Genomic DNA, 27,425 nt, shown 5'->3' on the forward strand with positions numbered 1-27,425 from the left:
AATAAAATACTTCCCTTGAAGGACAGATGAAAATAGATAAAAGCAACATTCTTTCTATATTATCCTACCCATCATATTTTTGTTATTGTCTTTGCTGTACTCTGGAATTCCTGAATATGTCTTGGAGGTGAAAGTAATTCCGGGAGCTGGAAATCCGGACATTGGAAGACTTTCAGGTTCCTCAGTCTTTACAAAATTTGTTGTTTCGGGCTGGAAAATCCACGGGATTTCTTAAGAATGTTACTATATCCTATCCCCACAGCTCATGGAACAGTGCTTCTCGGTGAGATGTGTTTCATCAGCTTTAGCTCATTTTTGGGTCTCTCCATCTGATACTCATTTAAATTGGCACAGTAATTCATCTTCTCACTGTCAGCAGATTTTGTTCTTTAGTTATATTTTCCCTGTTGCCTGAGTCTACCCAGAGAGAACACCCAAATGGTTTTGAAATCCTTCACCCTTCCAAAGAGATTTTCGAGCTGTGATCCTCAGTGTCATGGTTATTTGGAGATTTTTCTGCAGGAAGAAAGCAATCCATTGAATCTCAGGATGTCAGTAAGGCAATTCTTTGCATTCTTATTTCTGCAGTGCCATTTCAAGTTCCCTGTCACATGGTGAGCCTAGTCATGGTCTGGCTGATAGAGTTATTAATTGCAGGGAGGTCCTTGAAGCATTCAACCTCCTTGTTCTTCAGGTCAGCTCTTTTCCTTATGCCTTGCAAACGCAGCAGTCCAGGATCAGCTCTAGCAATGAGGTACATTGGATACAATTTGACAGCGGGGTAAGTGTTTAATTGCTGATTTTAACTCTGAATTTTAGTGTGGACTCCACATGTAACAGAATCTAGCAAATGCATATGTTCAGATGGAGCTCTTTCTCTGCTGGAGTTTGTTGTCTCAGGCTTCAGATACACGGCCTTGGCATGCTGGTTGACATTTAGGCCCAAGAGCTACACATTTTTCTTTATCCAGCAATGTAATTTGAGAAACTACTTTCTATCCTCTGGTCAGACAAAGCAAACAGAATAGTAGAAATAATGGAGTGAATGTGTGTTCGAAGTTCACTTTTTGATTGATTGTTAGTATAAGCCATTGTGGTGATATTCTGTAAAATAGTCTAGACAGTTTTTTGTTTCCCAGAAGTAAAAAATCAACAACTTTCAGTCTTCTGATTAGAAAAATAACCCACAAAAAAGGAGAGACTGTATGTAATTTATTGCATTCCTTGTGATTACGGGCGATATAAATGCACCAGAGACCATGCTGTGCTTCCAGCAAAGGCCTCATGAAATTTGAGGCAGCAAATGTTCTGCCTTTCTGATTGCTGTCTGCCAATTTACAATCTAGCAAACAAATGCCTAGTTTGTGATTGCCATTAGATATGGGTAGAATCTGGCAGTCAAGAAAAAGTTTGGAATTAATAATCCTTCTGTTTTCAGGTCCTGCTTTAAATAGAAATGAGAAAACAGTTGTCAGTAGATACAAAGCCAGAGACAGGGAGTCATAAAATAGTCAGCAGGATTCTAGAAACCCAGTGCAATTACAGGTAGGAGATATATTTAAGGATTTGCAAGGACCTCCACCTGTCTGTCTTGGCTGTAGACAAATAATAAAACCAGTAAAACACAATTAAACCAATTTACATTTTATTGTATTCTTTGAAACAAACAAATAGCATCACTGAGGAAAACTGGATGAAAAGAAAGGATACTTTGGTTCAAAAAATATTTTCCAGTAATTATTTTAAATTACAAAGCAAATTAAACGTGGTTCCAGTTTTCCTTATGTTTTTGCTGTCTCTGTATGGAACAGGATGATGCAGCAAATGAAGACAAGTTGTATTTTGGTTTAAATGAATACAGCAAATCCCTCCAATGGGGAGTCACAAGTCCCCTTCTGAGATGTGATGAAACCTTTGAAAAAATGGTCAACACGCTTTTAGAAAGGTAAATAATTAACATGGGAGCTTGGAATTCTGCTTACTTGGGATCTTAAGGATACAGATATATTTATTAGCCCCATTACAGGGAGGGATGACGACATGATGACCTTTGATGCTGATTTTGGGATCTGTGAATCTGTACAGTTTTATTGTTGTGACAAACTTAGTGCTGTTGAAGAAGAATATCCATCATTTGCATAAAGAAGAGAATAGGCCCACTCAGCAGCAGTCCAGGCTCAGCTGTGCTGCTATCTTCTTTTTGCTCACCCACTGCAAAGCTGAGAAGGTACCAAAGGTTTCGTACCTCACCCCCCCTGTTGCTTTTCTTGTTGAGACTGCCAACAGACCTGTCAGTGGTGGCTTAAGTAAGTAATACTGGTTCAAACACATCATTTTCGTTATTTCATTGGTTGGCTATGGTTTTGGTTCCTGCAGCTCAGAGTCTGTTATTATCCTGTAGCTGCCCGAGCAAGCTACTGTCACAGCACCTATCCAAGATATAATTAAATGTGCACATTACAGGAATTAAGATGATACTTCATTTCCATCAATGTGGAGTTAAGTCTATCCTGCATATCAGCAGTACAAGATTCCTTGTAACAGTTCGACCTGTAGTTCTTATTGTATTTCATATTTACTGGAACAGGGATTGTTTTGTCTTCAGTACTATTTCTCCTATTTTATTTAGGTCAATATAGTAATTTGGTGTTAGGAAGAAAGGTTCTATTTGTTTTAGTAACAAAAGTGCAAGGGGATACTTTTATGGAAGGAGGAATAGAAAATGCTATAAAAATGTACTGATTTAATGGCTGGCTTATGGTACACAGAGCGAGCTACTGTACCTACTGCGTAAAGACAGACACAAAACTTTACTCAGATGGATCCCATGTTTTCTATTAAATTGCTCAAGAAAGAGACCAGAGAAATTTGGAACTTTAGTTGTTTTAGTCATTTGGATGTCTGTGGCACAAGACTAGCAATCAAGACGTAATAGCATAGGGTTTATTTCTATATTGTGGTGGTGGGTGTGCTCATGGGGAATGTCTAGAAATAGCTTTTAATTTTTCTTAGCAATTTATTTTTTCTTAGCAATTTATTTTTTAAGTTCATATGTCTGCATATAGCTATAATGAGAGAGAAAAGAAATATTTGCTATGTAAGTTAAAAGGCAAAATGAACGTTCAGATTTAGCTCAGAGCCAGCAATCCCTATTGGTAACTCTAACTTTCTGGTGAGAAGCTGAGAGGTGTGAAATTATGAAGTATTACTCCCACAGACTACTTGAAGCAGCAATGGTCCTTGAAGTTCTTCTAAGACAAACCTGTGGTCAGCAAAGCAATTGTTAGCCTGTGCTGTTGGAGTGAAGTGGAAGTGAGATGCTCCATCCCTGGCAGTATTGAAGGCCAGGTTGGACAGGGCCTTGAGCAATGTGGTCTAGCGGGGTGGCCCAGATGAGGGTAAAAGAAGTTTATTATTCCTGTCACTTGAGCACAGGCCTTGGCTTTTTACCTTCTGTATGTGGGCCATGTTATATTAATTTACTTAAAACACAGATTTTGTGCAAAATTATTGTCCATGAAAATGGAAGGCTTTGTTCTTTGAGCACTAATGAAAAAAAATAGGCACTTCTTTACCACACAGTCCTTTTTTTTTTGGCCAACTTTCAGACATGACTGTGATTTTGCATGTGCTAACACAGAACTGTTATCTCCTCAAAGGTATCCCCGACTACACAGCATGGTCATCCGTTGCTACCTTCTCATTCAGCAGTATTCCCAAGCTCTGATGGCTCTCACAACCATGGCCTCCCTAAGAGATCACAGCACACCCGAGACACTCAGCATAATGGATGACCTTATCACTTCTCCAGGAAAGGATAAGAATGGCTGTGGCCACATGCTTGTCATTAGGGTGCCATCTGTGCAGCTCGCCATGCTGGCCAAGGAGAGGTTGCAAGAAGTAAGAGACAAGTTAGGTCTGCAGTATCGTTTTGAGATCCTCCTTGGGAATCCTGCCTCAGAGCTGACTGTCGCGAAACACTTTGTGACACGATTGAAGGTTAGCAGAAACTAAATAGTTGTTTGTGTATCTGTTGTAGTCACCTGACTGTTGTACATGTTTTGTGTTTATCCCTGTGTGTTTAGGTTAACTATTCTCTAGGAAAAGGGTGCATGTTCTGTATCTGTCGCCACAGAAGCATACTGTACTTTTGATGAGCATAAATAATTTAGAAACTTGGAAAAACCCTGAATTGTTACTGGTGTATGAAGTCAAACAGTGGGTATTATCTCACTTCTTAAAGCTGAATTACCAGCATGAGTCAGATAGGGTTCATGTCTGAAAGCAGGGTTCAGATTTCCATAGGCAAACTAATTCTTTTCACCTGCTTATCTGTCTGTCTAGCGTATCTGTTGTCTGCTCTGTCCATCTATCTTCTGCCCTTCTGATAACTGGTAAAGCATGCTGTTTGACATAGACTTTTCTCAATTCACTGCATGCTGAAAAGCTCCTTCTGCCCAGCAAATATGCACCAGGCTAAACTTCTGCATGGGTTTATAAGAGCATGGTTCAACCAGCCAAACCCACTTCCTGAATTAACCTCACTACATTAAAGCAAAGGAAATGGATTGCCTGCCTTAGGTACCAGCCTGAAAGTAATACTGTTTCTCTGTCTGATCCTTGCTTTAAGTCTTACACAGAGATTAGTTTTCTGTTTCTGCTATGAGTTATGCAGTGTATACAAATCCATGCAGAAAAGGAATTAATTTTGTGAGCCTTTCTTAAACTGCTTGCCTACAATCAAAAGGAGATAAAATGTCCATTAAGGAAGCTATCACCTCTGCTTCTCAAGCCCTGCCTGCAGCAGGAGAGGGAAGAGAGGAAAGTCGTGGTCGTGAAGGAGCAAATGACATGCGAGTAGCAGCTCTGTGCTGCTGGGATTTTGTTTGTTCTCTAGGTATTAATTCCAACCTTAAATCATTCTGGACTATGAGTCCTGTGGGGGCATCTCTGTGGCCTTTTGTGTAAAGGGTTGCATCCTTTACACATTGCTGGAGCAGCCTCTAAGGTCATTGGAGCAGATCAGGATAGAGTGTGAGGCTGTTCTAGGTGAGTATCTATGTAGCCATTGATCTGGAATAGAGGAATTTGATCAGGCAGAGAATGAAAAAACTTCTAAATCTTATTCCTGTCTCCCAGAACACAAGATGCTTCTTTGGAGTAACCAAAGCTGTAGGATTCTGGACTTGTTTCTTTACTTGCAGGTGACTAGGAAAAAACCCACTCAATTCTGAAACATGCATATAAAGGGAGTGAGGAGAGGAATTCAGTTGCTCAAAGATAAGCCTGTAGTGTCTTTTTAGGCGAGTTACCCAGTGGCATTTCAGAATGATGAAGGGCACCTGTGAGACTTGTGCTGGGCTGCCATATCTGCTAGTCTGGTGCCTGGGATAATGGGGGGTATCTGTAATGGTGTGAGCATATGTTTGTGCAACTGATTCCCATTATAAAATTCATCAGACATGCTCCCATTGGATTTAGTTTATTGCAAGCGGTTTTGATTTAGTCTTTCTGTGCTGTTTGACTTTTCTCCTGATGGAGGTCTGAAGCTGGGGGACTAGAGCAAGTGGGGAACTGATTGCTGCCTGCTTCTACTGTGAGCACCCAGGCCATATTTTTGGCCAAGGGGTACAGTATTGGGCTAGTAAGTGCTTTCTGTTGAGGCTGAGGCTCAAAATGCTGGTTCTGTCAATAACAGGTTACAGTGTGGATGAGACTTCATCATAACCTTTTCCAGGGGCAGGGAGGGAAAAGTTACAGCTGTTAGTGACCCCAGTTGAAAAGTTTGACTTAACTTAGTTTCTCCCTAAGAGGCCTTTAGCAGTGTGCGTGGTGCTACAACAGGGCAGGGAAGTTGGGCAGCTGTCTCTGCAGTGCCGAGAGCTGGACTGTTCCCTTCTCTGTTAGGCAAGCCTTCTAGCTAGCCAGACAGGTCATTCCTCTCTATCTGGGAGCCAGTCTTCAAGAGAGGTGATACACCAGAGGTACGGAATGAAAGAAGAGATGGAAAACAATTTAAATAACAGTTTTGTTGACCAGGCATGCTGTCATGTCATACCCTTTAAGCATAACAAGAGTCAAAACATCTGGGAGGCGTTCAGAAGAGAGGAGCCCAGAGGACTGCAGCTCTCTGTCCCTCATGAGTAAGATGATCAAGAAATGCATCTTTTGTATGCAAGTTTACAGCTCAAAGCCTCAGGCACACAGGCTTCTTTTTAGGTCCTTAGGCTAGCGGAAAGAAAATCAGCTTTGGATCTGTCTTCCCCTATTTAATTGTCTATCCATGCACTTCTGCAGAAACTTCCATTGTTGGAGAAGCAGGGTAGCACTAAAGTTCAGTGAGACTAAACCTGCTGAGCCAGAAAATCTCTCTCTGCTGCCAAGGCTGCTTTACTGAGCCAATAGATATTGTTAGAGAGTTGGAATAATAATTTCTTTTTGTGAACATGTTATACAGAGGACGCTGAGATCAGCCGGGAAAAGAAATCAGGACTGGGGAAAGAGAACAGAACCATAGCAGAAAAGGAGAGTATTACTCTAACCATGCTCTTAATAAAAATCGTGAGTTATTTTCAGTGGAAATTTTCAGGTCAGATGACACACTGAGCCATTGATCTCTTAGTGAATCCTCCTTTTCAATCCCCTTCATCTGGCTGAGATTACTCATAAAATATGGCCTTTCTGGAGAAAAGAAAGGATAAGGATAGAAAAGGTCAAGGGAAACGTTGAGGCTAGAAGAACCAAGAGAGAATTCAAAATAGAGTTCTTCATGCAAGGTGTGTTTTCCACCAATCCTGCATAAGTCTTATCGGGCTGTCAAGACAGCTGTGTCTTGTTGTCTTGCACATCTGTGCTAAGAAAAGTGTTATATATATATTACTGTTAATGGGCAGTTTGAGTAATTTGGGTTGCTGTCATGACTCAGCAAAGTAGATTCTGTGCCTGAGCTACACAAGAGTCTTCTCCATAACTGATTTTGTCCATTATTAACAAGAAAAAAGGATAAACTTTCTTCCAGCAGGGTGATATGCTGTAGCTCAAATATTTGGTGATTCTGTAATGATAGGGCTTGATTTCTTTGTCTAGAGAGATCGTAATGTCTGATCAGCATGGAAACATAGTCTCTGCGTTATATGGAAAGAGCTTCTCTGCTGATCTGACTTGACTGGTCAGTGATCTAAGAAGCTATGTTTTTCCTGGCAGTACCCATAATGTATTCACAGGAATGGCTGGATAGAAGCCTGCATTTTTGCATTTCAGCTTTATTTATGATTTTGGTATTGGAAGAGGTAGAATGGCTTGTTTCCTTTCTAAGGGAGAGTCTCTGAATCTTTCAGTTTTGCTTCCTTTTAACAGTTGCTATAGGGTGCTGTCTTAGTCAAAAACTGGCTTTATCATTTGAAAGTCTGGGCACTGTGCAACACAGCAAGAAAGATGTTATTGCTCAAGGTAGAGCAACATTTTTAGGAGGCTGCATCCAACACACAGAACACACAGGGGCTCATCCAGGGCCAGAAAGAACTGAACCAAGGGGTCTGAAGGTTGGACATAGGACCAGCCTTTCCAATGCTAAGGGAAAATGGTGCAGTTTTGTGGTCTTGGGCCGTGGTAGACTCTAGGTAAGGAGTCCTTTCTTGTGGGATTACCTCCAGTGAAAGGAAAAATGTTTTTGTTTGGCTTTTTTTATATACCCTTCCATTACGTAGAATAATTTAGGAAGGTTCATTTAATCATTTTCATGTTTCACTTGAAGGCCTTACTGTATCCTTGTATTAATTTTAAAGAACTTTCATCTGTACCAGCTTGAAACTGAAGGCATCAACTGAAGGCACTCTTCTCTGACAGTCTGCACTAATACCACACCAGATGTATGTTTCCAGTACTGAATAACATATCTTATGCATCCTTTTGCTTTGCATTTAATGCTTGGCTAATGGTTGGCTACCAGCAAAAGTGCATGCCTGTACTTAAGGTCTCCTTCCTGTTGGCTGTCAAGTAAGCAAACCGTGTATACAAAGAAAAAGTACAAACAAACACCACAGAACAGTATGTGAAGGTCATTTAGATGTGATTGGAATTTTCTCTGTTCACAGGCTTGGAGGGGCAATGAGCAGGAAGACTGGATTCCTCGCACCTATCAGGATTTGGAAGGTCTACCTTGCATTGTTATTCTAACTGGCAAAGACCCTCTGGGAGAAACTTTCCCCAGGTGCTGTTATTATTCTTGTTCTCTAACATGTTTAAATAAGTCGTGGGGTGGAGAAGTGGCTTGGTAACATCTGGCTATTTTTTCACTTAAAAGATTATATTTTAAAAGACTTTATTTGGGAATAGTTTAAAAATTTGGCAAAGTACAGCTGCTTTGTGAAAACTACAGTACTGTTGGGCCGGTTGAATGTCCGTGCAAAGTACCAGGGAGCATAACTTCTGTGCTGAATATTTTAATAGAATTTTATATGTACTGGCTAATAAAATTGTTCATGAATATTTAATAAGCAACTGAAGATAGGGGGTATTCTTCAAAGTCAGGGAAAACAAAACTTTCTTTTTTCTCGGGCTCGGTTTTCTAGGTCGTTGAAATACTGTGACCTTCGACTAATTGACTCAAGCTACTTAACCCGGACTGCGTTAGAGCAAGAAGTAGGCTTGGCATGCTGTTACGTCTCGAAGGAGGCAATTCGAGGGCCTATTGTAGCTCTTGACCTTAGTGAGAAGGAGCATGAGAAGGCTAACGGTAGCGAGCATGAGTCTGATGAGCTGTTGATAGACTTGGACCGACCCCAGAGTAATAGCAGTGCCGTCACTGGAACGTCAGGTCAGTTATTCTGCTGTTGGTCTGAAAAACAAGTCTTCATTCCTGCGTCACTGGAAGTTGAATGCAAACATTGAGATGTACATTGCTTAGCTGCATCCTGCTGCAGGCTATGCAATGAAATGTTAGCAGTAGATTCTTTCCACAGTGAACAGTTTTCCTTTCTACAGCTAAAAGAGGATGCAGTGGGAGGATGGTATGCCATAGCTAAGGGTCACTTGTGATTTTTGTTTTTAAACTTATATTTCACATTTGTTGCTAGTTCTGTCCTGTGGCTCCTGAAAAGACCTTAAAAATCAGAGTAGAAGTGGAGGCTGTAAAAATTTAAGAATACAAAAATGCTCTGGAAATGGAGGGGTAGCTATTTTGCTGCCTTATCAAGACCAGCACAGTGGCTAGGTCTTGCCCTACTTCTTCAGGCATCTGTGGACCCTCATCTCCCAACAAGACTTCCCTTCTTTGCATTCTACAGGCACCTCTGGGTCCTTCCGTTTGTTTCCCTATGAGTTTGAGGTACTGTGATAGCAGAACTATATCTTTGCCATGCACCAGATCTTCCCATACACTAAATAAACCTGGCTGCTACGGAGGAGGGAGCATAGCCAAGTTCACATTAAAGTTGCAATGAAACAAATACTCTGTTTTCCATAGGAAGGAAGGTCAAGCTGATCTATATATACAGTGGTGTTACATTTGAAGTTTAGAAAGTTGAACCATGAAATTCCAAATCCAAAGGCTGTTGCCTCTTCAGGAAGAGGGACAGATAGATGTCAATGATTTCTTTTCACTGCCCTAAGCCACAGCAGCGCTCATTGAACAGAAGTATTTTTATGCTGGGATTGTCCCATAGATCAGATGAGTTCATGATTTTCTTATGCTAGCCAGTGTCTGTTCATTGCCTGATCTTTGTTTCCCCAGGTTCCCTGGCTGACAATGGCGTGAGCTCCTCGAGTGCTGCAGAAAAGTCACAGAAGCAGGCACCATCACTTAACTTTCAGACTGTGGCGCACAGCTCAGCAGATGAGGGAACTTTCACAGCTGGAGAGACCCTGAAACAAGAATGTGACTCCCTGGGTAACCAGATGGCGAGCAGCACCACTTCAAAACTGTTGTCACTGTCTTCGGTCTCCCAGGTGTTCCGGTGGCCTGCCCACTCGGCCAAAGACAGCAAGGCTCTCCGTGCTGCATTGCCGCGCATCGTCATCCTGTCAAAAGCTGCCTACTGTCTCCTGAGCTCACAGAAAAGTGGGAATTTACCCTCTTCCTCGTCCCTCCTGCCTCATGCTGATGTGTCTTGGGTAGGCTCTCTGAGGCCTCTGCTTCACAAGGACATGAGCAGTGAGGAACAGTCCCTCTACAACAGGCAGTGGACAACAGCCCGGCAGCACCATGCGGACTTCAGCAATCAGGGTGAGGCGTCTGGCTCAAGGAGTTTTCACCCCAGGCGGCTGCTTTTGACAGGACCACCACAAGTAAGAGAACATTTCCTTCCTCTTGCCTTATTAGCAGGACTGGAGGACCGATCATGAAGACTGCAGATCGTACTGTAAAGGCACCCTGCAAGGTTGCATGCAGTAATGTATTTTGAGGTCAAAAATTAGTCAAATTTTAAGGTTAAGTCCATGCTGGAAATGGTAGGGAGAGGAAGTGTGATGCTGTATGTCGTATTTTAGCCTAAATGAAATACATGTGGATGTCACTGAGCATAAAATTGCCATGAGCAATCAATAGGGCAGCAGTTATCACTGCCCATCTCCCTGCATACAAAAGTGATACTGGCTGTGGGTCAGGTTGTCCTCCCAGATCAACTTTGTATAGTCTTCAGCATAATGGGGAATATTATGTCTTGTTATGTTTTCAGGCAGAGGTAGAACGGGGTGAGCCCAAAGGCATTTATCTGAAATGTATCCTTCCTTCACATTAGTCTGAATTGGGATTTAGACTTTTTTCCATCTCTGGCTCAGGTAGGAAAGACTGGCTCATACTTGCAGTTCCTAAGGATTCTCTTCCGCATGCTGATCCGGTTGCTGGAAGTAGATGTGTATGATGAAGAAGAAATTAATGCCAGTAAGTATTTAGTAATTGTTTTTAATATGCATTATAAAGAGCCTCTCTTACATGTAATTCAGCAGTGACAAATTTTGAGGCTCACAGGAAGACTATAAATTACACCTACCACTTGTCCTGTCCATTAGTGTGTAGCCAGACTTACTGTAGGTGTCTCTGTATATTTCAATATATATTAATAAAAATGTAAATTTTATATTTGGCTTAGCCAAGAACTATTATATGTATTTCGGTTTGATATCCTTGGACAGCACTAAAATGAAAGTGAACACAGAACTGTAAATGGGTAACGACTGCTCACAGTATCTCTCCTTGCTAGTTTTTAAGCACCAGTTGCTTTTAAGCAGAGAGGATATTTAAGAGCTGTCTGTTTCTGGCTGAGACATCACTGCTACTTATGTTTATTTATAAATTAAATGCAAGTTTTCAGTAAGACTGTTCTCTGCAGTTTGCAGATCTTATGCTGAGGAAAAAGGGGAGGGGAAGCCTCTTTGGATTTGTGCTCATTTGTTGGCTCTCATAGATGCATTAACTGCTGTGGCAGGACTTTGCCTTTAGAAGCACAAATCCTTTTAAAAGTTAGTCCTCTTCAGGGTTCTATTTATACAACTCTGTGCTTTTGTAGTGGAGAGAGCTCTGTGGTGCATAAATCTTATGACCATTAGACTAGCATCCTGAAAGTTCCATTCTTGTCAAACCTTTGACAAGACTATTTGTATTTATGCTCAGAAAATCCTATTAAATTAAGAACAAATATATTTTTCTTTGATTTGGAGCTTTGGGGGCTGTTATTCCCCTATTATTTGAACTAAAGTACCCCAGAAACTTAGGATGAAAAATGAAAACGTAAGAGAAGCTGTGCATCATGCTGTCTGGCTTGTTGCGATCACAGCAATGTGTCACACCCCAGCCAGGAATGCATGGAACTCCATCAGAAGAGTAGTTTGGGTTTGTTTGGGTTTTTGGTTGTGGCTTTTTTAAACTCCCACTACTTCTATTGGAATGCTTTTTCAGAGCCCTAGCATTCTGGTGATTGAAAACACTATTTTATTCTCCAAAGATGTTCCTGTCCCAGTTATAAATGTTCTCTTTGGGACCAAAGAAAATAATAATGTAAACTAAAATACCTTTTATCTTCTTTGATGTTTACTCCTATGGTGTAGTCAGACAGCAGTTTTACCGTCTGTCATCATTCATCTAGGTGGCCTGATCTTCTTACAGGATCCTCACAAATGACAGGCTCTCCATTCTCCATAGTGGCTCCTTGCCTGCACATCTATTTTCAATTTATCCTTCTGGTACATGGGTGACCAGAACTGAGTGTGGCATTATGTGGGATACTTAGCCAACTCAGTGTACTTGTGGGTTGGCTCATGTATTCCCTTGCCTCCACTGAAAGTCCCATGAGTGATGAAGCCGATGATTGCACTTGTCTCTTCCATTCTCCCATTTCCCTGACACTGATGTGTAGCTTGTACTTGTGGGTTCTTCTGCAACTCAGTTGTGTCCAACCGAGGTGCCCACATCCTGCTGCAGAAATGCTTGTTATTAGTCCTTGTTTTTACATATTACTCATATGTTTAATATTAAATTTCACCTAGTTTCTGTTGTTACAGTTTTTGAGGGCATCGAATTCTTTGTGGATGGCCTTTGCCTCCTTCTCCATATTAACAATGACTCTCAGAATGTGCTGTTGGCAAACTTAAGCCAATGGGGTTTTTTTGAGTTGGTTACTTTATAGGAAATATTAAACAGGGTGTCCCTCCACTGATCCTTTACCTTCATTGGTAATCAGCATCTGCCTTAATGCTTACAGTGTTACATGCTGCCATCTTCTGTTTAATCAACTTTTTCAGTTTATGGACCGTTCACTGTCTCCAGCTGTATTAATAATTTGTCATGTAGTATTGTACTAAATGCGTAAATCCAGATGGCTAAGATGTGTTGTTTCTCCTTTGTTCAGAGAAATAGATGCATCATAGCTGTATAATGAAAGTTACACAGGATGTCTTTGGTTAAGCCATGTTTTTACACTTTTCATTTACTTCAATATCTTTTATAACTCCCTGAGTTTTGAATATTACCAAAGTCAAAGTAATGGACCCAGAGCTCTATAGATTCTTGTGTCTCCTCTTAAATGGTGATAATATATACTTAATGCTTGCATTGCAGTTAGTCTCCTGCCAGATGTCACAAACCTGTTCTTTCAGAAAACTGGCATGGAGATTATTCTTTCTCTCTGTTTCGAGTGTGTATTTAGATTTTAGTTTTGTTTCTGTCTTGGCCTATGGTAAACCTTTTATTCCCTTGAAAATAGAATCATCAAAGTAAAAAGAATATTAAAAACATTATTTTAATTTATATAGTTGAGGTGATATAGCAAATAAAATGATTGTTTTTATGCACTTTTCTGAGGTCTACCTCAGCTTGACATTTGATAGAGCTTTTTTTGTCGCACACTTGCTGATGTTTAAGGCAAAACTTCATTCACTAGTGAGCTTTTCCCATTCCTCATGGACTTTGTTGATTCTTAGTGTCTTTCTGGTGTAGTCCCCCTGAAGCCTCTTCCTCCTTGTGTTTTTATTTTGCTTGATATGCTGGTTACTGGTTGTTTGGCAACTGCAGTTCCAAGAAGTCCAAGTCTCATTCATGGGCAAATCCCTGGTGTTCTCAGGCCAGCTGACTTAGAGTGAGCTTTCTCAGGATTTTGACAAACTAAAACACTGCACCGGATGGTAACTTGAGTGAAGCACAGTGCCAGTGAGGTTAATGGCCTCTGAACCGCTGCTGGCTCACTTCCTACCACGTCAGTCAGGGCAGGGTGCACCCGTGCTTGTCTGTAGACCCAACTTTCGTTTCATCTGAATTTGCTTTTCTAAAATCAGTGACCTCAGTTACACACCGACTTTGGTGTGCTCTTGCTCTTATTTTAAACTGAATTGGCTCATGTTCAACTGCAGCCCAAAGCTGCTTTCCTTGGCCAGGGCTTTCGACTGTTCTCATTATGTAAACTTGATTTTCTACTTCAGAGTTCTCTCTGTTGGATCAAAGAAGTTCCAGTTAGTCCTTGTTGGCCACATCCCGTTCTGTGACAGAAGAGTGTCTCTTGCTGTCTTTATCATGTAACACCAGGTACTAGTTCATGAATGCGTACAGCTTCTTTCTCTTTGCTTCCTTCCTTCTGCCTTTGGATACTTCGCTTCTCATTTACCCAGCGCTCCTCATTCCACCACAGAGAAGACCGAGATTACCCCTGTATCTTCTGCACAGATAGGGCCATTGATTTGAGCATTTTATGCTTAAACCACAGTAACTGGTACCACAGCAGCTCGATAAGGAGCAGAGCAGGGAGGAGATACTCTATGAGGCTTCTCCACCTGCATGCAGTTTCTAAGGAATTGCCATTTCTTTGAAATGGCTTTGTGTGGATTATAGTTTCAATTTTGGTAATGTATATGATGGTCAAAGATGATGTCTCTGTGTGCACTTGTGTGAGTTCCTGTGCACTAAACATCATGTAAATGCCATTCAGTGGGTGTCTGGTACTGCTTACCTCAAGTGTGTTGTTGCAGATCACACAGAAAACAGTGAAATTACCCAGTCTAGCAATGACCACTGGCCGGACATTGAGATCTTCAGCAAAATGTCTTTTGACCTGAGTGTACATGACCCCAAGTACAGAACTGTAAGTCCGGTATACACAGAACAACTCTCAAGAGTGAAACAAGGTGGGTAAAATGTAGAGTTTTTTAGGAATACTTTATTACAAAAAATCAATTCTTATTGGTTCAGTTGAACCTGCGAGTTCTCAAGAGCCTTTAATCTCCAAAATGACATGGAGCAAAACAATTTGTGTGTTCTTTACAGTTGTTTGTGGGATCACATTTCGCTTTTCAACACTTGTAAAATTTCTGTTACTTCTTTTCTTTGTGCACAGAAACAAGCAAAGAAGCCAAATCAGAGGAACCTAAGAAAAGGGAGACTGTGTCCATGATGTTAACTAAATACGCAGCTTATAATACGTTCCACCACTGTGAGCAGTGCCATCAGTATATGGATGTCAATCCTGCTGTACAGGTTGGTGTCAAGGTCCAAGAGTAAACTGCATCATGGAGTTGTCTGTGGTCTTTCTATGTGTACGGCTCTGGTGTCAGGATTCATGCGTTCACCTTCCCTGAGATGGAATTGTTTAATTCTTCCATTCTCAGGGGAGATACTGAGCTACAGACCCTGGAGCATCAACTGTGTCTGCTGCATTCCGCATGGGCAGTTCTCCTCTCCTGCTGCCTCTAACAAAGGGTGGATGTTGTGACTAGTTGTCTCAAGCCTAAGCATTATTCAGCCTGCCCAGAGGGCTCACATTATCTCATGGGAGAGGACTGTAAAACTGAGGTGCTTGTCTTGCTCAGGTGTCACCTGTGATGGGAGACTGGAAGGCCTGCTTCTTCCTCCCTTTGCATGTAACTGTGCATGCTTCTCAGTGGCAGCTTGTGAGTCACTGGACAAAACTGATCATTTTTAAATGTAGAGTTAAAAAACCTTTTGATCTCTAAAAGAAAGTTATGCTCATAGGAGACTGGCAGGTAAGATTTATCCTGGTTAATAGCTCAGACATAATTTCTTAACCACCAACAACAGCTTACATGGAACTTTCTTATCTCAAGTAATTCTTTCCTTGCTTGCTGATCTTTTCCAACAGCTTGCTATTAAGCTATCACAGTGTAGACACACTGACCTGGCAATGTACAATGTCAGTTACCTCTGAGCAGCAGCAGCAGGTCTGATTTAAAACTCATGCTTCATTAAGTACATTGACACAAGCAAATCCTCCCAAAAGGCATCTGTTGTTCGCTCATCTTTATGCATGTGGTCAAACATAATGAGCAGTAATAAATATAAACATCTACTTGCATGTGTGTGAGTTTTGTGTATAGAATTACAGTTGAACTCAGAGAAATTACACATCCAAAGGGGAGTCACTGGATAGCAAGCATTATAAAGGGAGACTCTTAAATGCTTTAAGAGAACCTAAATAAAGCTGCTTTCATTTTTCGCCTTCACTTAGGCTAATTACTTCAATCCTTTAGTAAAGATTATAGAAAGCTGATTGCTAAGAGTGAATGATTTAACCTTGTAGTAAGACAAATCCTTCTGTACGATGAAATCTTATCATATATGTAGGCACTTTGTATACACTTACACAGTTCAGTGAAGTGCTGTGCAAGCTTAAGCTCACCCAAATTCTTCATAGTGTTGCTTATCATGTGGTCTGCTTTGGTCACTTAGCTCCTTAGAAGAGTATTGACACAGGAAAAATAGCATGCTAATGCATCCTTGCTGCTGCTAGAGTATCTGAATATCAGTGCATTCTGCTGTGGAGCAGCACCCACACAGTACACTGCTTTTTGAAACTTTTGGGAAAATTTATTTGGACAGTTTGTTTCATAGAATCATATAAATCACAGAATGGTTTGGGTTGGAAGGGACCTTAAAGCTCATCCAGTTCCAACCCCCCCTGCCATGGGCAGGGACACCTTCAACTTAGAAATCAGGTTGCTCCAAGCCCCATCCAACCTGCCTTGAGCACTGCCAGAGATGGGGCATCCACAGCTGCTCTGGGCAACCTGTGCCAGTGCCTCACCACCCTCATTGTAAAGAACTTCTTCATAATATTTAACCTAAGTCCCCCCTCTGTCAGTGTAAAGCCATTTCCTCTTGTCCTGTCAGTACATAGAATCATAGAATAGTTAGGGCCAGAAAGGACCTTAAGATCATCAAGTTCCAACATAGGCACAGAGACCTCACACTAAACCATGTCACCCAAGGCTCTGTCCAACCTGGCCTTGAACACCACCAGGGATGGAGCATTCACAGCCTCCCTGGGCAACCCATTCCAGTGCCTCACCACCCTCACAGTAAAGAACTTCCTCCTTATATCCAGTCTAAACTTCCCCTGTTTAAGTTTGAACCCATTACCCCTTGTCCTATCACTACAGTCCCTAATGAAGAGTCCCTCCCCAGCATCCTTATAGCCCCCCTTCAGATACCAGAAGGCTGCTATGAGGTCTCCACGCAGCCTTCCCTTCTCCAGGGTGAACAGCCCCAACTTTCTCAGCCTGCCTTCACACGGGTGCCCCTGTAAAACGTCGCTTTCCAGCTCCTCCTTGTAAATATTATTAAATCATTTCCAGCTCAAATGGCTTTGAGAAGGGTCCACTTTAGCCAGACTGGTTGGGTACAGAAAGCTGACTCTTTTAATTGCAATGCCAGTTACATACCTAAGTAATGTGGACTGTGGTAGAGGAAAATGAGAATATAATAGAGCTAACTTCAGTTACTGAAAGAGAATGTTTTGGGTGTTCTTCTCTGATGGCTTCCAGTATTGGGGCTGTAAGGACAGGTGCCATGGGTGCCTTATGTGCTACCTGCTTGCAAACCTTATATTTATTTTTTTCTTTGTATACAGATCTCTGACTCCACTCTGCATGCCTTCACGTTTTCATCCTCAATGCTAGGAGAAGAGGTTCAACTGCATTTTATAATCCCTAAGTCCAAAGAGAACCATTTTGTCTTCAGCAAGCAGGGAAAACACCTAGAAAGCATGCGTCTCCCACTAGTTTCTGACAAGGTGTGTGTGCTGCTCTTACCCATCTGCTGTCTGCATGTGCTGAATGCAGTCAGCTTGACAGAGATTTGCAAGTCAATGGTGGGTGGCTGGGGGTGGAGGGTGTATGTTTTCTTTTTTATGTATTCCTTTTGTTTTAATGTCATTTGCATAATTCTTGCCTGACTGTCCTAGAGCTGGAGGTTTTGGGAACACAATCATCCCTTTTTGCATTCCTAGTGTCCAGTTCATTTGTGTTGCAATGATCAGTAACCTTAAAATCCAGTATAAATAGTAGATAAATAAAGATCCATATCAGGAATAACCTGCTTTTTACCTAATGTGGCCAAAATACCTTCTGTTCCAGCAGAATCTGAATGCAGTCAAGAGTCCTATCTTCACTCCATCAAGTGGACGTCATGAGCATGGCCTCTTGAACCTCTACCATGCCATGGAAGGCATCAGCCACCTTCACCTTCTTGTAGTGAAGGAGTATGAAATGCCCCTGTACCGTAAATACTGGCCCAACCACATCATGCTTGTCCTGCCAGGCATGTTCAACAATGCTGGCGTTGGTAAGAAACACCATCAATGCATTGCTGTGAAGATACCAAAATCCATGTTGGACAATGTGGATCATATGGCTGAAGGAAATATTGCAGCAGGTCCTCACATTTGTGCTGTGGTAACAGCAGCAATGTCAGTGCAAAATACAATGATGTATAAGAACTGCTGTTAGGGATGTGGAATGTATGATTGCATTGATCACTGCCTGTTCAGTTTAAAATCTGATGGTTTATAGGCCACATTCACTCATTTTACACAGCCTTGCTGTGCAAACGCTCATTCTAGACATTTTACATGGGATTTTTTCAGATTGTAGCTCCTTTAGTTATCTGAAGCTAAACATTAACTACAGCTGAACACTGGGGGCTTGAACTTTGGACTTCATTTTCATGGATGCTGAGTTTTTTTCCTGTAAGAGCTTTTAAGTAGCTTCGTTTTTAGACTCTCAGGCCCTTTGTGGTTTAAGTTACTTTATTAATGTCCACAAAATCATGTTCTGCACGGTCCCTTTAAAATGTTCAGTCTTGGTATCTGCCGGCTAGATTTACTCATGTTGAAAAAGAGACATATTGATTTCTTTTTAAAATAGAAGAAATCTGGAGAGGGACTTTTTACGAGGGCATTTAGGGACAGGACAAGGGGAAATAGCTTTAAACTGACAGAGGGAAATTTAGATTAGACATTAGGAAGAAATTCTTTACTTTGGGGGTGCTGAGGCGCTGGCACAGGTTGTGCAGAGAAGCTGTGGATGCCCCGTCACTGGCAGTGTTCAAGGACAGGTTGAACGGGGCTTTGAGCAACCTGATCTAGTGGAAGGTGTCCCTGCCCATGGCAGGGGGTTGGAACTGGATGAGCCTTAAAGCTCCCTCCAACCCAAACCATTCTATGATTCGTAAAGGGTAATGACTGCAGATGCTGATAACCTTTCTCTGGGAGGAGAGAGTGATAAAGTCTAATAAAGGTCTCCTGTTGGTATTTTCTCAGGTGCTGCAAGGTTTCTTATTAAGGAACTTTCCTACCACAATCTAGAACTGGAACGGAACCGCTTGGAGGAACTGGGAGTCAAGCGCCAGTGCGTGTGGCCATTCATCGTGGTCATGGATGACTCCTGCGTCTTGTGGAACATGCACAGCGCCCACGAACAGTCAAGGTAAGTAACCACCCAGCACTGGGGTCCCTGCTCTGATTCAGCACAGAGAGCAGCACACCTGTGACTTAGGCTCGTGTCTAGCATCTGACAGGGTATAAAAGGCCAGATGACTGGAAAAGCTAGGCTGCTCAAGCTGCTGATAATGTACTTGAAACATTGCTAAGCAAAAGCAGCTTTCAGTAATGGCTTTGATGTAGTAACACCAGGCTGCCTGTCCAGGGGGCCTCACAGAAGACATTATTCATTCAGTTGTGACTCAGCTCAGGAACTGTACACCTACACATTAGTTGTATTGTCTAAAACGCACAAAATCTGCTCTTTCACTCAGAGCAGTGGGAAGGCTCTAGATTTGTCTTGTTGACCATCCAGCCTCCTGCTGTTGAACACTTCCACTTGGCTCTAGCCTTACATCCGTGTCCCACAGGCCGTACCATCAACAAACCTCTGCTCTCTGTTTAAAGCCACTCTTGCTTTTAGTGGGTATTTGAGTGATTTCTCAATATGTTACTTACCATGATTTGGTTTGATTCAATATATGTTTCTCAATGAAAATAGTTAATTTTGGGAGCTTTAGCTTTTTAGAAGGCATTAAACTCCTGCCCTTCTCAGTGCGTGTGCTGTCCATCATGGAGAAAACAGCCTTCCAGAAATGGTGCGTAAAGCAATTCCTTTTCACTTTCTACATTGCTGTGTAAGACCTTATTCTGCTGAAAGGCCCATTTTCTTATAATGACTAAATTGATGGGTAAGTTTAGTTGGCTATTTTTTAACAGATCTGCATTAATATATATATTTTTACAGTATCTAGAGTAAACACTCTCAACTGTTAATGGAATTTCTTTGTTCTTTGTATACATTTAAATGTGTACATATATACACAGTGTATATTATATAAAAATCATAAGCATGGTTTGTATGTGGTGTATGATCATGTTTTGCAGCCAGTCGCTGGAGCCTGGGGGTTCCAGCAAGAACGTGTCGCTGAAGAGTGTCCTCCAACACATTGAAGCCACCCCCAAAATTGTTCATTATGCAATACTGGGTGTTCAGAAATGGAACAGCAAGCTGAATGCCAGGAAAGCAAAGGCTCCATTCTCCAGGTGCCACGTGCATGATTTTATACTGCTCAACATAGACCTGACCCAGAACGTGCAATATGATCTGAACAGGTACACTATATATATATATATATTTGAGTGAGGAACTGTAGCTTGTCAGTGCAAGCTTTCCAGTACCTAAAGAGGGCCTATAAAAAATTTAGGACAAGGGCATATAGTGACAGGACAAGGAGAAATGGCTTTAAACTGAAAGAGGGGAGATTTAGATTAGATATTGGGAAGAAGTTCTTTACTGTGAGGGTGGTGTGATAATGGAAGAAGTTGCCCAGGGAAGTTGTGGCTGCCCCATCCTTGGCAGTGTTCAAGGCCAGGTTGGATGGGGCTTGGAGCAACCTGGTCTAGTGGAAGGTGTCCCTGCCTGTGGTAAGGGGTTGGAACTGGAAGAGCTTTAATGTTCTTTCCAACCCAACCCGTTCTGTGATAAGCTGGGGTCTGGCGTGGCTTCTAGAGCTCTTGATTTTACATTCTCTGGTCAGCTGAATCATGAGATGGGAATCAGCCCACAGAAGTGAGCAACTACATCATAAATAGCACAGGATAAATGTTACTTCTCAAATGCTTTGTCTCCCGTAGCCAAATATTTGCCAAAGCCACATTTGTCCTGATACCAGTTCATCAATACTTATATAAAACCAGCTTGTTCAGAAAATGGAGTTTGGTCACTGCAGAGCTACTCTCACTTCTAAAATATCTATTAAAAGAAGTGCTAAAAAAAAAAGGGAGAGAAAAGGAAAGGGGGGAGGAAATGATTGATGTCAGCCCATGATGAGGATGAGAGGGCTGGCCAGGCTTGGTATATGGGGAAGAAGCATACAGACACACTGAAAAGTGACAATTTGTTTGGCTTTAAGATGACCACCGCTGGTTTTCTGTACTGAAGAAATGAGGCTTCAGAGCCGTGTAGAGAATTTGTATAGGCCCCATATCAGACAGTCTCCAAAAGCCTCTGCTGAGCCCATTCCAGTGCATTTCAGCAGCAGTAGGGTGAATGTTCACGCGTAGCAGCCACACTGCTGGTTGAGTGATGATCTTGTGTTTAATGTCTAGGTATTTCTGTGAAGATGTAGATTTCAATCTGCGGACGAACAGCAGCGGCCTCCTCATCTGCCGCTTCAACAACTTCAGTGTCATGAAGAAACATATTCAGGTTGGAGGACAAAAGGACTTTGTTGTTAAGCCAAAAATCATGGTGAGTGTGAGTCTATGCTCTGTCATACGGAAAGGGCAAAATCAGGACCTGTTTCTCCTAGGAATAACAAATTCTCTAGCTTTTTAGATTTACTGGGTGTTTATTTGACAGCTGACATACCACTGGCAAGTTGTATTGGATCTGGGTTTATAAATTTAAGCACAGCCACAGGTTTCCAGTGTTTTCTGGTTTGTGACTTTCAGTCCTTGCACTTGCTGACAAGAAGAGACCTGAGGACGGGCATTGAAAATGGGAACTTTCTGAAATCCACCTGAGAAATACAAGTATTCATAACATATAAGATCACGTTACACTTTTGCCAGCTTTATACAGAAGCATACTTCTAAGGGTTGATTTTAATCTGTGAATCTTACAGTTTGTATTCCTGCTGGCTTTAAAGACATCCCACACCATCCCTCTTAAAACATGACCTCCCCATTTCAAATTTAACTGACTGAACCCCAGATTTGAGTTTCTGGGAGGTCATTTTCTGAATTTTCCTCTTTTTTGTGGTTGCAATGGAACCTGTAGCGATGGACTGGCCTGTGAGAGAGCACCATAGAGAACTTTTTCTGTGGATGACTCCACACAAGGAGGATGTCATTTGATTTCCTGTAGTGTCCAGGAGTAAGGCAGGATGAAGGGTGCTGTGACAGTTTGAACTCCCTATCTTATGTCCCTTCTTCAGACAGGCAGATACCCACAGAAGTACTTAGCAACCACAGAACAAAGAGTTCATTTATTTCTGTGCTGTGGTGCTATGTCAGAATTGAGTGGGGAGTTTCGATTCTTTCCCCCAGCTTTCTCTCTCTTCCTGCCATGTCATGGGGATCCCTTCCCCAGCTAGAGGATCTCCTGCAGAGGAGGTACACCGAGTAGGTGGGTTAAAAGGGGCTTTCCTTTGCTTGCAGGTTTCGGACAGCCTGGCACCAATAATGCCTCTTCAGTACGTCTGCGCCCCTGACAGTGAGCATACCTTGTTGGCAGCCCCATCTCAGTTCCTCCTGGAGAAATTCCTTCAACATGCAACCTACAAACTCTTCCCAAAGGCCGTTCATAACTTCAAGAACCCGGTACTGGCCATTGACTGCTACCTGAACATCGGGCTGGAGGTACAAAATACTTGAAAGGATGATGGGGACAAGTCAATGCAAACCTGTACTTCAGCATCCTTCTGGTGTTGAAAACCCCGTCTTTTTACGAACCCTCAGCAGCCAGGGTAGTGTTTGAAGGCTGCTCTCAAACAGTGAGAACTAACTCCACTGGAACAGCTGGTGATAAAGCCTCCTAGCTGGCTCGTGTGGGTAGAGACCAGTGGTCTGTGATGGCTCGATGTTCTTTGCAAAGAAATTGGACACATCTATCTGAAATAATATTTCATATGATGCAAAACCCCCACAGTGATGCTGTTCCTGACAGAACTTGGTGTGCTGCATAGTCTGTACAAAAACTATCCCCACAATTTTTTAGGTCACTCTCCTAGCATACAGCTTTTTATTATCTGTGTTTGATTTGTCCTTGCAACAAACTTGGTTTGGCTGAGATTTTCTGATACAGTCCTTGATTCATTATTGTGAAGCTCACCTGTAGTAATGCAGCTCTCCTTTCAGATGCCTTTCTTTTTATGAACCTGGGTTTCTAGTGAAAAGTATGCAAGTATGTCTTAGATGTCTGTAGGTAGGGCAACCAGTTTGAACTGACTCTGAAGTGGGATGAAAGCCTAAAAGGGCTTTGTTCTGGGAAATTTTATGGAGGTCAGTGACAAGATACAGGAAAAAAACCCTTTGATACAGAACAACCATCACAGCACTGAAACACAGGAGCACGCCAATGCTGGGAGCCACTTAGGTGATGCTTGCTGTCAGCAAGAGAAGACATGTTCCAGCATGGAGGAGCTCAAGTCTCAGCAGTTGGCAGTACTCATGAAATTGCTTACTGTGGCAAATGTCTCCTTATTAGAACAACCTCAAAAATCTTGACAGTTGTTATAATTCATATAGAAAATCAAACTGAATTACAGAGGACCCTGAAACAACATATTTCAGTGGCCACGCTGAATCTAGAAGCTTGTCCCATGTGTTATTTCCCAGGTGAAGTTTGCTCAATAGTGCATTCTCGTTGGATTATGTTTTGACCAGCCCTAGCTGACTTGCCTATTATCACTAAGTTATGTTCCATTCCACTTAGTCATCCTTTCTCACCCAGAAGTACTTCGTTTCTTTTCTCCTGTTTCAGGTGGCGATATGCTATATTAGTTCCCGCCCACACTCAGTCAACGTCAACTGCGAAGGGGTGTTCTTCAGCGGCCTGCTGCTCTATCTCTGCGACTCCTTTGTTGGTGCAGACCTCCTCAAGCGGTTCAGGTTTCTGAAAGGTAATCTTCTGGCTTTGCTGAGCTGTCTGGGTGCCTTCCTGACCAATAATAACACGGAGAAAAAAGGGAAGGTAGAGGCATAACCAGCTTCATTAAACAGGTCCGGAACCTTCACAGTTAGCGCTGCCCTTGGTTTCAAAAGAAATAGGTGCAGTGTTTCCTTTGGGACTGTATTAAATTTCTGTTCCTGTCAGTAGTAAGTGCAGGTCATTGAATCAGAGGGTGGTTGGGGTCGGAAAGGACCTTAACAATCACCTAGTCTTAATTAACGTCCCCTGCCATGGGAAGGGACAACTTCCACCAGACCAGATTTCTCTAAAAGAGCTTAGGAAAATTACTGAGAAAAAAATCAGAGACTTGTTATTGTACCCTGAGAATCTCACGTGCTTTTCACTTGAAGGTGCCACCTTGTGTGTCATATGTCAAGACAGAAGCTCCTTACGGCAGACAATAGTCCGGCTGGAGCTAGAGGACGAGTGGCAGTTCCGACTTCGAGATGAGTTTCAAACTGCTAACAGTAGTGATGATGAACCTCTCTATTTTCTTACTGGACGCCATATATAAGCTTCGCTAAGACACCGCTAACAAAGAAGAAAGAACTTTTTGTTTTTAAAAACAAGTACAATCACTGTGGAGCAAAGTGCAACCAATATTTATCTAGACTGCTCGAAAGGATTCCCCACAATTCTGAAGTAGGCTTTAGTTCTAAAGCTAAAATTACCACGTCTGTTATGATTTCAAGGATCCTGGATTCCAGTTATTTTCATGTCAGCCATAACTGCTGACCCTGATCACGCAGCCAGCCAAGATGTAGGATCTGAAAAGAGGACATAATTCGGTTGAAGAAGAATCCTTTTTATACTCAGCTGAGGTAGGGGAAGAAGAAGCTGCTCTGGGCAGCTGCTAGCTTGAATGTTACATGAAATGCAACCGAGCACGTGGCATTTATTGAAGCTGTATGGAGGAGAGCCCATCATGTCTCTTCAGCTCCGTGCTGTGGTACAGGAATACTCAGGGCTTTGAAACTACACTATAACATAGATATTTGTATTAAAAGGAATAGTCTTGTTCTCTGTGCAGTGTTAGCTGAAAATTTGTAATTGTGTATATGTATTGAAACTGTCCTTGGCAAAATTTCCACAGGTGTTCGAAGTTTACTACTTGAACCTGAACAAATCAGCAAACGCTTGGCAGGCACTGGGCACCCCAGTTCTCCTTAGCAACCTTAGTCACCCCATTTAGGCACCCCCTCCTCAGCTCTGGGGACAAAGCAAAAGGCTCCTCATAGCTGCTCCCACCCAGTTAGAGTAACTCGCCAGCAACTCGCCTACCGTTCCTCACTCTCCTCAAGCATTCTGAAAACCTGTGGGTTGTCCTCCTTTGCACCTGGAAATGAGTCCTCCAGTACATTGGTGCCTCAGTGGTGGGCCATATGCAGCTCACTTGCCATGTACTTTTTGCTCAACTCCAGCTGGCTGCAGCGGCAAGACTGGGTCCGTCAAGTTGTACCTATTTGTGAAGCAGCATACCAAGAGACGTGCAAGGAGGGCAATGTGCCCAAGCTGGATCTGAGCGAACCAGAAGGTATCCCACAACGGTGCCAGGGGAGGGTTGGGACTGCTCAGGAGAGATTCTGTCCAGAAGCAAAGGTCTTGGAATCCACCACCTGACAGTGTCAGCCTTTCCTTTTTGTTCTGGTTACCCTCTGTAAATAGTGGTTGTAGCTGTAGTCACCCATTGTTCTACTTACAGGCGTACTGCTGATCCTTGTGAAGTTATTCTGGAATGAATGCAGTGCAGCAGCATTTGACTGCAGGGTTCAATTCTAACAGTACCCTTCTGTTCATCCTGTTAGCATGAGCTACCCTGCTGAGGTTTCCATGCAGAAAAAATGATCATCCTGCACAAAAATATTCCTGCACATCGTGACCCCTTTATTAAAAATAAAACCTCAGCCTGTTCTGAACAGCATTTCAGGAATATCAGTTGACTCCCCCGAAAGCAATGAAATTAGCACGTTGTCATGCTTGGTGGGTTTTTAAGCATAGTGTTAACTAAGCAACTTTTTTTATCTTGTGGAAAGAGATGTTTACAGATGAAAAAGCGTAATATATTTGCCAGAGGCCAAAGGAAAATGGTTTGCGTATGTCTGTGTTAACGTAGCTTCACTCTGATGCTGTAAATTTAGCAAATTTCTGATGGACAACCCATTTCTGTAAATGTATTTTTAATTTTCCTTCAGACACAGCCTGCCTTACCTGTTTTAACACTCGGAAGAAGGAGGAATATAAAAGATGCTTCTTGAAGCTTTTGATACACACGTGAATGTATTCCAGTAGTTCTGGTTTTGCCAGAAGGGCTTAGGGCCTACCCCAATATCTTAGCATGGTGTAGAAGCGTCAGGTATTACGTGTTCACAAATGGTTTCCTTTTTGTTTGTCTATTTGATGTTTGCACTAAGTTCTTAAAATTCCAGGTGCTGAAACTACTCCGAGGAGTTAGCCCTCTGGTGAAGCAGTGCAAAATTGTCCCTGAGGCTGAGAACGCCGCCAGTCAGGCAGTGTATTTGCCTGCCTTTACCAACTAATAGTAAACCCATCTCCTTAACTCTCCCCTGTGTAGAAGTGAGGAGTTCCGATAATACTCTGGCCAGGGTGCCCTGAGCCAGCACTGGAAGGGGAGGCTTGTCCCCCCCCACATGCTCCAGCATTATTTGACACCTAGCTCATCACTATTCCAGTTTGGTTTTAAGTCTCACCCTCATGGCCATCCCTATGAATGTATTCAACTGGCCAGCGTTATACTTTACCTGTAGATGTTCTTGTCTATTCACAGGTTAAATCTGAATGTAAACTAAGATTTAAAGAATCATATGCAGATGCTTTTTTGCTTAACTTATGTAATTGCTTTTTGCAACTTTTGGAAGAGGGTTAAAAATGTTGCTTTCCTAGTGTAAAGTTTTCTTAACCAAAAACTTGGTGAATTTAGCTTCACTAGTCAGTCTACCTCATGTTATTGTTTATGAACTGAAACTGTCTGAAGTTGTGGCTATGGTATGTTTATAATGTGCTTTCATTAAATTTGAATATATTAAGTTACCAGTTAAGACTGCCTCTCTCTTATCTCATGCACCTGCTTTCCAAGCCCTCCAGGCAGGATCACCATTGGATTGTTGGTGAACCTGCATAACTTTTTTAACAAAGCCCTTCAGGGTCTACTCACAGCCCCCCTTGAGAATGACAATTCACCACTGTTCTGCTACTGCTGGTGTAAGTACTCTGAGTAGCAATATGGAGGTGGTGTGAGCTCTTTGCTTTACCTGTAGGCCAAGGTTAAGGACAGCACAGCATGAACAAGCATACCTGCACTGCACATGGGTTTCAAAATTAAACAGTAAGTCTAAATTTAGTTGAACCTTTCTCATCAGTGTTTTAAGCTGTTATTCAAGGCTGAAGGCATCTACTCTCACCTTACTGTAAGTTCTGACATTGGGCTCCTGGGGCACTGACCTGCAAGTGCACTGTCACAAAGGGAATTCTGTGTT

At 42.2% G+C, this 27,425-nt stretch overlaps 1 protein-coding gene across 10 annotated transcripts in view; it reads left to right on the top strand.

The window, feature by feature from the left end:
* Positions 1-26,987, top strand: part of GREB1L (GREB1 like retinoic acid receptor coactivator) — a 140,153-nt gene extending 113,166 nt beyond the window's left edge. For 7 of the 10 annotated variants that reach the window (XM_061360465.1, XM_061360469.1, XM_061360468.1 and 4 more), the window contains 17 exons: positions 589-781; positions 1,812-1,945; positions 3,660-3,999; positions 8,094-8,209; positions 8,571-8,815; positions 9,731-10,284; positions 10,777-10,879; positions 14,452-14,607; positions 14,817-14,956; positions 17,346-17,507; positions 17,851-18,058; positions 19,035-19,200; positions 20,142-20,369; positions 21,366-21,507; positions 22,419-22,619; positions 23,743-23,881; positions 24,282-26,987. In XM_061360465.1, the coding sequence (XP_061216449.1) occupies positions 589-781; positions 1,812-1,945; positions 3,660-3,999; positions 8,094-8,209; positions 8,571-8,815; positions 9,731-10,284; positions 10,777-10,879; positions 14,452-14,607; positions 14,817-14,956; positions 17,346-17,507; positions 17,851-18,058; positions 19,035-19,200; positions 20,142-20,369; positions 21,366-21,507; positions 22,419-22,619; positions 23,743-23,881; positions 24,282-24,445 (3,391 nt within the window). In that variant the 3' untranslated portion in view covers positions 24,446-26,987. The remainder of the gene's footprint in view (positions 1-588; positions 782-1,811; positions 1,946-3,659; positions 4,000-8,093; positions 8,210-8,570; positions 8,816-9,730; positions 10,285-10,776; positions 10,880-14,451; positions 14,608-14,816; positions 14,957-17,345; positions 17,508-17,850; positions 18,059-19,034; positions 19,201-20,141; positions 20,370-21,365; positions 21,508-22,418; positions 22,620-23,742; positions 23,882-24,281) is intronic. The other 3 variants (XM_061360467.1, XM_061360470.1, XM_061360472.1) reach the window with 1 other exon arrangement.
* The last annotated feature ends 438 nt before the right edge of the window (positions 26,988-27,425 follow it).

This window comes from Neopsephotus bourkii, unplaced genomic scaffold, assembly GCF_033783945.1.
Source record: "Neopsephotus bourkii isolate Nb327-2 ecotype Australia unplaced genomic scaffold, CSIRO-AGI_Nbou_v1 NB_1027, whole genome shotgun sequence".
NCBI classification, from domain to species: Eukaryota; Metazoa; Chordata; class Aves; order Psittaciformes; family Psittacidae; genus Neopsephotus; species Neopsephotus bourkii.